This window comes from Phlebotomus argentipes, unplaced genomic scaffold (assembly GCF_947086385.1).
Source record: "Phlebotomus argentipes unplaced genomic scaffold, Phlebotomus argentipes genome assembly scaffold_18, whole genome shotgun sequence".
NCBI lineage: Eukaryota > Metazoa > Arthropoda > Insecta > Diptera > Psychodidae > Phlebotomus > Phlebotomus argentipes.
Window position 1 is genome coordinate 1,882,138 of NW_026776177.1, and position 12,864 is coordinate 1,895,001.

At 43.4% G+C, this 12,864-nt stretch overlaps 1 protein-coding gene across 2 annotated transcripts; it reads right to left on the minus strand.

The window, feature by feature from the left end:
• Positions 1–1,048: 1,048 nt before the first annotated feature.
• Positions 1,049–12,264, minus strand: LOC132260330 (polycomb group protein Psc). 2 transcript variants are annotated; one of them, XM_059758372.1, is made up of 8 exons: positions 12,026–12,264; positions 10,609–10,758; positions 9,455–9,545; positions 6,745–6,948; positions 5,708–5,834; positions 5,525–5,611; positions 2,913–4,598; positions 1,049–2,277 (listed from the first exon to the last, which is right to left on the minus strand). In XM_059758372.1, the coding sequence occupies exons 2-8, from the start codon at positions 10,739–10,741 to the stop codon at positions 1,291–1,293; spliced, it is 3,315 nt and encodes a 1,104-aa protein (XP_059614355.1). In that variant the 5' UTR covers positions 10,742–10,758; positions 12,026–12,264; the 3' UTR covers positions 1,049–1,290. The 2 variants fall into 2 exon arrangements, with proteins under 2 accessions (XP_059614355.1, XP_059614357.1); XM_059758374.1 differs by lacking the exon at positions 12,026–12,264 and having other exon boundaries at positions 10,609–10,767.
• Between the last annotated feature and the right edge of the window lie 600 nt (positions 12,265–12,864).

Here is a 12,864-nt window from a genome sequence, read left to right on the forward strand (position 1 = left end):
GTCTGGCTGGAGAAACTCAATGTATAAGTTGTTTTTATGTACTTTTTGCACATAATGACAGTACTTTCTTATCAATTTGCGCGCCTTTCCTATCCACCAAAATTGAACCCACGTCGATGCACAGCGACTCGCGCTTTCCCAGTGAACATTTTCCTCCGAGAGCGCGGAAATTAGTCTCATAAATTACACTTCGCTCATGACTGTCCACTTTGGGACTTCTGAATACCGCGCCTTTCCGCGATGCGACGTCTGATAAAGTTGTTTTTTATTCACAAGTTTGTGGTGATTGTGTGAAAATCCTCTGTGTTAGTTGCGATACAAGGGGCGGATTACAAGGGGATTCTCGAGGAATATTTAATTACTGATTATTACTTTGTATAATGAAAATTTGCATAAAATTTATCATAAAATGATATTTTCTGGATGTTTCATTCAAATTTTCAATGCTTGATTATTTTTTCCACATATCGCCACCAGAGGGCAACAAAGTTGGCGTGGGGAACGCTTATAATATCGCATTTCTCGCATGATTTTCTCTCTTTTCTCACGCTTTTTCACACTTTACGACTTCCTGAAGTGATCCTGGCCAGGAGAGAAGGACATTTGACCACGAGAGTGAAGCTTTTCAAGCTGATCAATTTTCAAAGACATGAAGAAGTTCCGATTCTATTTCTCAAAGGCAAAACTGATTTTTGAGGAGTTCAAATTCAGTTTGTGGCAAATTTCTGACTTTTTCTCTTTTTTGCCAAAATAAATAATATAACTAAAAATTAACATAAGAATCTCGAAAAATCAAGAAATGTTTAATTAATCACAAACTTATTCGTTCCAAATCGCGAGTGATTTTCCCCTTGGTTTTAAGTTAAGCCAAAGTTGAGGCAAAAAGACGTTTATATAAAGAGGGTTGCATTTGGTATATAAAACCACAGAACAATCTAGATTAAATTTATTGAAACATATAAGTAGTTTAGATACTTACAAAAGTCTCACGATGCGAATTTCATTTCTCTCTTCAACGGGTTTTTAATTAAAACACACGAAATCCATTAGAATATAGTTTATTTCGGTAGAAAATATATTTATACACATAAACACTTCCCATGATTGCTCTCTGTTTCTTCGATTACATTTTCCGGGATTGGCATTTCTTCTATTTCTTTCATCTCTTAAGCACACTGACAGTCGTATAAAATATATGTACAGAAATTATCGCGCAAAGTTCACAGAACAGTAGAATAAATAGGAAAGTTGGGATTTTGCGTCCAACGACTCGGAACTAGAAGATGTGGCTCATTTGTCAGCGTCTTTCACGGTGGAGGAGATAGTGGTGGGCGTCGAAGGGGGTGGGGTTTTGGATTCCGAGGCGCCCTTGGACTTGCCCACGCTCTTCTGCATGTTCTGGAAGTAGAGCTCGAGCGCTTCGGATCCGGCCTTCTTCATGCGCTGATACTGCTCCATCCAGAAGGCCGGATAGTTCAGGGGGCCGGGAAAGGCTGGCGTCAGACCGGCCATCAGGAGGTCCGGCGAGGGCGGAATGTGCGACAGTGGCATCAGAGCGACTTGCGGGGACTTTCTGGCCTCCTTCGACTTCTTGTCCTTCGCCTCGGGCGCGTCCGCACTGGACGTGACCGAGGAGAGATCCAGGGCTGATGCTGACCTGGAGGGCTTCACCTCCTCCTTCTGGCTCTCCTTCACCAGCGAGCTCGGCTCGCTCTTGGACTTGGGCGGCGGCGGAGGACTAGGCCGGCTCTCGGGCGATGTCGACGTGACTCCGTCAAGCGGGATGATTTTGTTGGTCTTGAGATCGTACAGCTTGTTCTGCATCTTGTTCTTGTAGTCGGACTGATTGAGGAGGGACATGAGGTAGGTCTGCTGGAAGGATTCAGCTCCACCTTCGCTTGTCGGCAGACTCGGCGACGCCTTGTCGATGGGATTGAGCTTGGGCAGTTGCTTCTTGGTGGCTTCCGTCTCCTTGTCACCCTTCTTGCTCGTCTCCGTGGCCTTGGTCGCCAGTTCACTGACCTTCGTGAGCAAATCCTTCGGCTTCTCTTTGGGCGACACTTTGCCATTGCGGGTGTCCTCGGCGGGGGGAATTGGGGTCACAGTTGTGGCTCCGTCGCTTGGCAACTTCAGAATCTCAATGTAGTTATTGACAGGCTTCTTCAGCTTTGTAGTCTTGCTGCTTTTGTTAGCCTCTGCATCGTTCTGCTCATTCGTGAGTGTTATCGAGAGTGACGAGGGAAAGGTGATGTTGCAGGAGTTCAGCAGTGATTGCACCTGTCGAGTACAAAACACATTCATATCCAACAATCTCACCCCCTAAGCAAAAATTCAATGAAATTGTCTGCATTTGAGAGATTTCTCATAATAACAAATAAAAATGTAATCATGACCATTAATAAAGTCAATCACAAGTGCAAAAATACATCTTGTGATGGAGAAAAAAGAATATTTTACATTGAATTTCTGGGTAATTAATCGATATCATTAAAATGTCTTATCCCTCATTTTACTCGCTTCTAATTAAAATGGAATTCGGGGAAGAAAATAATGAGGGGGGTGATTCTCAAAGCTTTCAGCACGTATTTTGGCAGCTCTGATAAATCACCAAAAATTCATTTCACTTCACACTAAAGCTCTCAGTGTTTAGGACAAAAAAAATGCTGAAGCCTAACGAACCGACAGTATATTTGAAATATTTTAAGCATCGCTGGTAATAAATCATCCAAAGTCGGTTCTTATCATACAGTCGAATGGTTCGAATGCGACGAATGAATTGGAGGGGTTCGTTTTGGGGACATTTTCGCAGGGTAAAAAAATGTGTATGGATGAGAGAAATTGAATTGCTTTCTTTGCAATTCAGACGATTTCCCGGAAGTCTGGTAGTTTTTTTTTCTTATGATTGATCTTACCTTTCTCTGCTTCTCCGGCGGCTCCCCAGCTTCTGCGGTGGGTGATGCTGATTTTGCGCGCTTATGCTCCCTGTCCTCCCGCTTCTCCTTCTTCTCCTCGGCGCCCTTGCCCAGCGCCCGCGGCAGTCCGGCCGTGCTGTTCGTGGGGAGGCCCGTGTACTTGAACTGCGACTGGGTGATGGGGATGTTGTAGGTGGGCGCGTACTGGGGTGAGTTGGGTGAGTAATTGGGGGTGTACAGTGGCGATGACAGGCTGTAGGGCGACATGTACGTCTTGGGCGAGCCGTTCCGCATCGAGAAGTTCCAATACTCGGGCACGTGATTGGGGGTGCGCGGCATCGGCAGTCCTGGCGTCGGAGGTGGTCTCATCTGTGGCCCGTACACCTTTCCCTCCTTCGCCGCGTCGATCTTCTTTATCTCCGTGCTGTTCTTCTGCAGCATCGAGAAGGTGTCCTGCAGAATGCGCGACGGATTGTCCGTGGCGACAGACTGACGACGCGGCGGGGCGATTCTGGAGGGTGTCGATGAGGATCTCATTGACAATTTCGATGTGCCCGAGCCGCCGATGAAGGCAGCGCTGTTCATCAGCGATGAAACAGTGCTTGAGCTCTGTTTGGGGGCGATTTTCACGAAATTCGTGTACTTCCTGCGCGGCACGGTGACCTCATCCTTCTTAGGCCTCTTGCTGGGCGGCTCCGCCTTGGGCACGACAAATCCATTAGTCACCGGGGGCTTCTTCTTCTCCTCCACATCCACTGACACATTGGGATTGTCAGCCAGCAAATTTGGCAACTCCGGAAGGCGATTTTTCTTCACCGGCTCCTTACTCTTCCTCTTCGATGCACTATCAGTCTTGGGATTGGTCTGGCTCTTGCTCACGTCCACCTTCTTGGCCGTCAGCTCGAAGGAGTTGAGGAACTGAGACTTGGTAATCTCCTCGAGATCCATCTGCTGTTCCACATCAACCTCCTTCGCCGTGGACGGAGCTGGACTGGAAGTGGGACTGGGCGTCTTCTCCCTCGCCTCGAGCTTCACAGGAGTTCTCGGAGTGCTATTTGCTGTTGGCGTGTGATTACTCACCTCCGTAGGACTCTTTGGCTCTTGCTTGACACTCTTCTGCATCTCCTTTTGCGTGGGAATCACCACAGTCTTCGGCTCAGCACACTTTTCAATCTTCACCACAACCTGAGGCACTCTCTCCTTGGGACTCTTCGAGGGTGTCTCAGTCGCCTTGCTCTTCTTCTCTGACGGATTTGGGGAGATGTCCTTAATCACCATCATCTTGGAATTGTCCTTGGACAGGCCAATTTTCAATTTGATGTTCTCACACTTCTTGCCACTCTCTTGAGACACTTTTTCCTTCTTCACTTTCACGCCCTCCTTGTCTCTCTTCTCACTCTTCTCACTCTTCACGCACTCCTCGTAGTTCTTCTTACCACTCTTCCCCACTTTCACCGCGCTCTTCTCCACTTTTATGCACTTGTCACTGATATCCTTCTTGGCCGGGGCGCTCGGCTTCGGCGTGTCCTTCGCACTCTCCTCCTTGACCTCCGGGGTCGCGTCATCTGTCGCCACCTGCGCCTGGCGGCTGTTGATGCTGGGCGATCGGCGGAGGGGCACCTCGGGCAGCTCCTCGCTCTTCGTCTCCTTCGTGCGCACGCGGAAGAAGAACCGCATCGGGGCCTCCTGTCGAAAGGGGGACAATGAATCAAAATTACATCAAATGCACACACTCTAAAAACACATGCAAAATAGGTCAAATGCTGCACAATGCAGATGGATTACTAAACATTGCGCCCTTGATGTGAACTAAAAAAAAATCAATAAAGTCAACAGATGGAATTGCAATGCCACAATTTCACTTTAGTTTAGGAAAATACACACGTTGAACAGGGAAGTTTTGAGTTTTTGCCGTGAGAAGAGAGCTTAAAGTAATATCTCAAAGTCTCCAGTTCAACTTTCCATCGTTTCTATAGAAACGTTTTGTGGGCATACAAAGGGAGCGCACTAGTGAAGATGTTTGTACTCAGTCTGGGTGGATTTGGATGGAGATGTCAAAGTACAATTTGGATTATTTGGCGTCAAGAAGTGAAATTGAGCAGGATAATCATGGCAATTTTCAATTTAATTTGGCCATCTCTAAAGCTTCTCAGTTGCTTTTTGATGTTTTAATGCAACAAAAATATGAGGAAAATCAAAAATTCTCTTCCTCTCCATGAATCTTCCAAAAGCAAAGTGAAGAAAAACATGAAGAAATTATACTTTTTCGCAGAGAGAAAATATTTGTTCAGTATTGAATTTCATTTTCAGCCCCTCCAGAGGAGACTTTCGTGTCCTTTAGATTAATTTGCGATTGAATCGATACTTTGCAATTCCCTTTGATGAATGGGGAATTTTCACTGTCTATTCTAAAAGCGCCACCACCCTTTGCAGTGCTGCGCAAAAAATCCCTCAACCCTTTGACGGAACACGAGCAAAAAGTATTAGATTATCTCTCCTGGAAATTCTTAATTAAATACGCGCTGGGACTCTGGAGCAGCGCACAATGCACACGCTGGGGCTGGCTGGGGGAGGATTTTAAATTGAAATATGATGAAAGTCACCCAACTCACCCTCTTCCACGTGTAGATGTACGCCACGTCCATCAGTGTGTAGTACTCTGGCAGCACAATTGTCTTGACCTTGTACATGATATCCACCTAGAAATATTGCCCAACATAAATCACCAATCAATAATTGAATCCTCTTGCTTGTGACAGGCAACAAAAAGGCTCTGAATGAAAAAAAAAACTCACATTGAATTGCGCTGAATCGATGCCGAATTTCATCATCACGAATTTGCCGAGGAGTGAAACGGGAAAGATGGCAGGACACTGAAGGTATTTGGGCTTCGTGAGCTCCAGGGAGCGATTCTTGTGCTCACTGTTTAAGAAAGAGACAATTGTGAGTGAAAGATTTTTCCAAGGGGGAGATAATAACACAACTTCGTGACACTCTCGCAATTTCTCTGCAGAATCTTCAACACTTCAGACACTTCTAAACACCTTAAAAAGCAATTTTTAATCGCTTTTTGTTACTTCTTCAAATATTTCTTACGTGCATTTTTAACTTATCACAATATAATTCAGGTTTTTCTCTCTCCAGAGGTTTAAGTTATTCAAATACTTAGATTTCAGAACGTAAGAACAGATCTTAATTACCCAGGATTAATTCAGGAATAATTTCCGTCTTGATTTTCTAGTTTTGCCTTTGGAAAATGTTTAGAAAAATTTAAACCAAATTGTGAGGTTATGAATTCGACCTAAAAATCCAATTTTAATTCTTCCAAACCTAGAAATGTGTCAATATATTGAATATCTCAATATTTTTTTCTAGATAATAAACTTGATATTTGCCATTTAAAAGCAGAAATCGCAGAAAAATAACACAGCAAAGAGAATTCTCTTAGACTTTTGTGAGGTTATGGTTGACTTTTAAGCTGTTTTCTAAGTAATCTGGAGTTTTTTCGAACTCAAATGTTCAATTATGCCAAGAAAAAGCGAAATATTCCCAGATTAAACACAATTTTGATGATTTTAAGGGTTATTTGAACACCTAGAAACTGTTTTAAATCATTCACATAACCTAGAAAAGCAATAAAATTGATTTTTCTAGGCAAAATAGTTCAGAAAATGCACAAATTTATGGAAATCTAAATTTTTTCAATTTAAATATCTGAAATATTTTGCCACTTCCAATCCTTGACACTTCTGTGAAGTTCTGCAACACTTCCGACCATAATATCTGCCCCTTGATTTTTTTTTCTGGGCTACAGGGAAGCCTTTATACTCACTCAATGAATGCGTACTCCAGGGAGAGGGAGATCTTCTCGGTGGGCCTGAAGATGAGGTGTTCTATGTCTTCACCCCTCTGTTCTGGTGTCGCCAGCTTCGCTTCCTCGGGGCGACTGCTGTAGAAGCCTCGTCTCCGCTGCAGCTCCTTCTCGTACAGTCCCGGCACCAGTTTGTATACAATCGCCTGGAAAGTCGCATCTGGCCTGGGTGTTTGCGAATTCGGGGAACAAGGCAGAGAAGCGAGAAGAGAAAGAGAGAGATATTTATTGTACCAATTGTGCTGCATTTCTTTTTTTTCCTCTCTGCTCTTCAAACATCCACCCTTTCTTCCCTGCAGTTTTCCCTCCTGGTTTTTTTCCGCCACATCCAACATGTTTGTGAAAGTACGGACAGAGTGACAAAGTGGCTTCTTTGCCAATTTCAGCGCAAAGAGACGCGCAAAATTGCTGGCGCAGCGAGAGAAAACACTACCATCTTTGACCAAGTTAGAGACACGACCAGTCCATTTAGCATTACATAAGATGAACACCGTAATTTATATGAGTCTCTAATTGGCGCTCGCGACTTGTTGGTCGCTTTTCAAACCAGCACCCAGTCCGTTATCGCATAAAACGCATAAGCTCTGACGTCTTGTGCAGCCAAACACAAGAGCGAGATGATGAGATTTCCCTCAGATTACTGGATACAGTGGTGGGAATAATTAAACTCGCAAGGTGTTTCGCTTGCTGAGGAATTGCGAAACGAGCAAAAAAACTAAACTCATAACTGAATTCAGATTAGGAGAATCAATAAAATTCACACAAAGAACATTTCAATTCCACAGAACTTGATCATCAATTAATCTGTCAGTTTATTATTGATTTTTGTAAAGAAAAACCAATTAAATCACTTATTTTTTATTTTTCGTGAATTTTTTATATAATTTTGATTATTTTCTCCACATATTCCCGCAAGAGGGCAGCAGTTTAAAGGCATGTAGAAGTTCCAATTGTATTTTTCGAAACAATTATCATTAAAATAAATTTCAAAAACCAATAAAAATTGTAAAACAGATTAAATAAAATATTTACAACATATTCAACATATAAAAAAGAATTTTAAAAAAAGAAATAAGTCGCAAATTTAGCCACAAACTGGATTTAACGCCCTAAAGTAGGATTAGGAACAAAGATCGGAACTTCTACATGCCTTTAAAGTTTAAACTATTGCAATATGTCGAGAAAATAATCAAATATTTCAATATATTTAAATTTTGATTTTTTCACACATATTTAAAATCAATATTTAGATATTTGAAACGAAACCTTCTTCTCTGGTGTAACTAAACTTGATGTCGCACATAATCTTCCTCTCAGCACTGTTGTGCACACGAAAATGTGTTTATTCACAGTTTGGAAAATTGTGTCTGGCTGAGAAATTCTCAGTGTCGCCTTTCTTCCCGGGCTTCAGTTTAATCTTATAATAACAACACTAGCAATCAGGGGTACGTAAATAGAGAGCTTATGGTTTGCTGACGAAGAAACAGTGTTTAAACAATTGATTTCACCCTTCCATGCGCGCTTATGCACTGAAATAGCCAAATGAGCATTCATCCGAGTCAACCAATTTCACTATGGCTGCAATGTCCCAGATATTGGCCGATTAATCGAAAAACATCCCATTGCCCTCGTGTGTTCGCGGGGGGTAATTAAAGTGGGTGGATTGATGGGGGAAGGGGCTGCGGATGAGAGTCCAAAACGCAAAGAGTCACTGGCACTGTGCGGGGATATAATTAAATCACTCCGCAAGTAAGCAATTTCACCACCCATTAACCGTTTTGGAGGCGAAACTCCCCGCGCGCGCTCGTCGGGCGCCTCCCTTTCCTTGTGTGTACATTCAAAACAAAAATGAGCACTCTTAGACATCGTTAAAGACTTTTTATTATTAATTTACCAAGTGCAAGGTGGAAATATGCTTCACACCGGGACCGAAGGGAGAGCATAAAAAAGTTTCAAGTACATTCTTCTACCGGCTTTAATGGCACTCTTTTAGGGCCAAACAATTTAGCATCTTAGAGTGGGAGAAAGAGAGACACTAGACATGATAATATTAATTATGAGCGTCTAGCGCTATTCCAAGAATTGTGTCTTGTGTTTTTTTTCTGCTGTTGAGAAGAAAGTTTTTAATAAATTTAATAGGAAATTACGCAGATTAAATTCCCTCACCCCATAAATATCCTTTAATAAACCCATCCGTAATCCGTGGCACTCTGCTAATTGCGTCAGCAGATAACATCTCTATGGGAACGCGCAGCCCTATTGAGAAATTTGTCCAGAGAACACCTCAATGAAATCCCCCTTCTAACACGCTCTCCGTGTTGGCCCTATTCAGGCACTGCGACGATAGTGAATTATGAATGGCATGTGAAATTAAAATTTGCATTTATCATGCCAAATTCCCAGTCTTTTTTCTCTCTCTCTCTCTCTATCTCTCCATTTCGCGATAGAAGTGCATATTTTAGCATCTCTACTCCCAACAATGGACTTCAAAATACACACACACGAACGCGCGCGCGACTCACATGAAATTTCCTCGAGACTGTCAATCTTCATTTTGCTGGCGCATCCAGCAAATTTCCTTCACAAAACCCAATTGAGTGATTAAATTCTCCGGCGCGGTTTGTTGGGTACAAAAATTTTTTATCGAATTATTGTCAATTTCTCTACTCACTTGATATTCGGCTTGGTCTTGTTGATGATCAATTCACACTTTGGACAGTACTCCTTTGTCCTGAGGTGCGGAACGATGCAGCTGTGACAGACTGTTGAGGATAAGCGGAGATATGTTAGTTTTTCTTGCTTGAATTTTGGGCGAATTGCTGGATTTCCTCCCCTTTTTCCAACGCACCCATTGACACACATGTATATAGAGAAAGTGGCGCATTAAAAGTATAGAATCAAATTAATGCCACATACCGATCGGAGAGCAATGCCGGAATGAAACCCTCACGCATAAGCTCTCTTGCCACTGGTATTGAGTGTGGGCAATAAGTTATCGGATTTGGACCTTAAACCAAAATCTCTGTTTCCGTCAATTCAGAAAAATTCACTTCAGTCCTTTAGCGATTCAGCATATCTTCATAGATAAACATCTTCTTAGATAAACTATAGATATGCAAGTCAGCACGACAGCATAGTTAGGCGTGCAAACGATGCTGCTCCATCAAAACTTGAAGATTCATCCAAATCCACTTTGCACTGTGTCAATAAATCTTCTCACATTTTATGCAAAATATGTCAATCTAACACCTAACAGTGTGACACGACATATTTATCAGGGGTGAACCAATTCATAGTGAATAAAAGATTTAGTCTCAAATGCCAAATAGTGACAAATTATAAGAAAGGATACGAAACTTGACAACTTGAATTGATTCACTGGAGATATTATGGCGGGAATGTCACTGTTATGGCGGCCTTCTCCTTCTCACGAGAATCTCGCTGCTAGCATTATTTGACTGGAGTGGCGCGGAGCGGAGGGGATGCAGCGAGATGAGGCGGCAGAGGGAGTTGGTTACATATACCCAACTTCCTTATAATCTTATACATGTTGTATTTAAAGATTAAATCAAATTTATTATTATTAAAATTTGATTAAAAATATTTTTATCGCTTTCTATAATTCTTTTAATTGTGAAAACAATAGCTTAGGGCAAATTTAATAGTCCGACAACTTCTCAATCACCCCCTTTTGTACATGGAATGTTAGATATAGCGCTGATGCAGGATAACGAAAGTGTGGAGGAACCCTCATGCCCGGTGATGTGATTGCACTTGGGAGAGGAAAATTCCTAGCAACAATTGAGGATTCTTGGAATTACTTACACGAGTGGCAGCATTCGACGATGGTCGTGGCATCGATGATGTATCCCTTGCAAATATGGCAAGTGATGCACTCGTTCACATCTCTCAGCAGAACCTTGGACGAAGGCGCGACAGCGTCTGGCAGGACCACCATCTCTCGAGCCGGTGTTTCTGTGCAGGGGAAAAACTTTAAATTTCCACTCTTCAACTGTCAATTTCCCATGGGTTATATAGGTTCAATGCCAAGGATAGTGGTGTTTCCCTTGGGGAACTGGTTTGCCAAGTCCGTGGCGGTGTGATGACCCGTCAGGCAGGAGAGAACGGAAGAAGTGCGAGCGGCAAAAGTTGTGTACGCGGAATTGAGAGAAAAAGGACCCCTCACACCCTTACGGCACCGTCGCTCATGGATACCAAGCTTCTAACTCGGGTGTGTGTATACATAGAGGCGCCGCAAACATAAGAGAGGAACACCGGGAACGGATAAATACAGGGTGAAGAGAACTCGACAGTCGAGCCGGCAAAAGAAGTGGGAAAAACGTACAGCAACAAACCTATGAATCGGCTCTTGTATATCTCACACTATATATATACCATTTTTTCTCCTCTCTCCTTACCACAAAACGATGCACAGAGAGAGTTGGGGATAAATAAAGCGAGAATACTTGTGGATATAGGAGTTTTTGAGGTTAGACCGAGGCGAATTAATTTCCTTCCTTGTTTCTATCCATCAGATATAGCCGGGGCCTGTAGGACAATTTTTCGTTACACTTCTCTGACCGCGGGGTAAATGTGCAAGATCCCCACGGTGAGATAGTCCCAAGATATCCTTCAGGTCATGGGAGATCTCATCAATTCATAGGACAGACCGTAGAGATGCAATTAGTTATATTAAAAATTCATAAAGCTGTGTTGTGTGGAAGGAAAGATATTCCCACCGTTAATGGCAATCCCCTTCCCAACTCTCTGTCACACAATCCCAAAAATTTATTTTTCCTCAGTCCTTTGCGGAGTGCACAAATGGTAAAATAAAATAAATAAACCAACCGTGCCACATTATGTATCCCTAATACAAACGCACCAATCAGTCTTATGTACCTTGTGTGCTCTCACTCTATCCCCTTTAGGAGAATAGTGAGTATGTTCAGCATATTGCATATAGCAAGGACACACATGCACGGCCACCGCGAGATACAATAGGCCCCTATAGCTTAGTAGTGGTGAAACTTTGTCAGCCACACAGAAACAAGCTGCTATCTCTACAGTGAGACCCCCAAACGGCTGCTTAATTAGTCGCTGACTTGTCCCAAGGATGACCTGAACGTGATTCTAAGTGGGCTAGGATATCTTACAGAAGGGATTACATTCAATCTAATCTACAATTGCAGGCAATTAGCATGCAGAAATGTCAGTTTGTAATTCGAGGTTCAACTGTACTTACACTAAACCCGCTTTTTCAATTGCTCGACGCCTCTATGTACATAACCTCTCTCGGAAGTCTCCCACTAACCGCATAGGCGACACTTTTCCACCGGATCGCTGGTAGATGAAACGGGGTGAACGCCGTCGCGACGTGGAAATGGAAAATTGATATTGATTGGCGAGGTGTGAATGTGGACTTGTCGAGGTGTACTCGCGACAACCGGCAGCGACACAACCAACTCCGAGCGCGTCTGGAAGTGAACTGATGTGTGTTGATGAAGTTTCCCTCTTCGAGCCACTATATACAAGCACGAAAAGTCGGGCGTGCGGGCAGCTGTAGGTTCGTTTGCTGTGCTGACTCGGTCTGATAATAATACCCCCTCTAACATCCACAGAGAGTGGGATAACTGCCTGTCCCACTCTCACCCGAGCCAACTGTCCCAGAGCTTCTCGGTTGCACTCACAAATTTCGCCTCGACTGCACACCATCCTCTTCTGGCGCTGCACACGGGGCGAAGGAGGAAGAGAGACGACAGAGAGCACCCCAACTGACAGTTTTTTTTCCCGTGTGCACAGGGCTGATGTCGCTTCCCAAAAGGTCTGCAGAAGCATCATCCGCTTCTACATAATGAATGGTGACGTTGGAAAAAAAATCGTTTTGATCATTTTCCATCATAATGCCTTGTTTTTTTTGCTCCTTTGTGCCCACATTTCAAGGTTCTGCAGGGTTGGTTTTTTCGGCTCTACCGCTCTCGCGCTCTGGAGTTACTGGGATTTGTGGAGATCCTAAGCTAGGTGAGCACCTAGCTGGAGCACCTCATCTGCGCCCCACAGTTTCCAACGTCGTCAGTACGAAGT

Coding starts and splice junctions, on each gene's coding strand:
- LOC132260330 (XM_059758372.1), bottom strand. CDS start 10,741: ATGGTGGTCCTGCCAGACGCTGTCGCGCCTTCGTCCAAGGTTCTGCTG. Junction 4,599..5,524: donor ACATCTACACGTGGAAGAGG/GTGAGTTGGGTG, acceptor CCCTTTCGACAG/GAGGCCCCGATGCGGTTCTT. Junction 2,278..2,912: donor CGCCGGAGAAGCAGAGAAAG/GTAAGATCAATC, acceptor TGTACTCGACAG/GTGCAATCACTGCTGAACTC.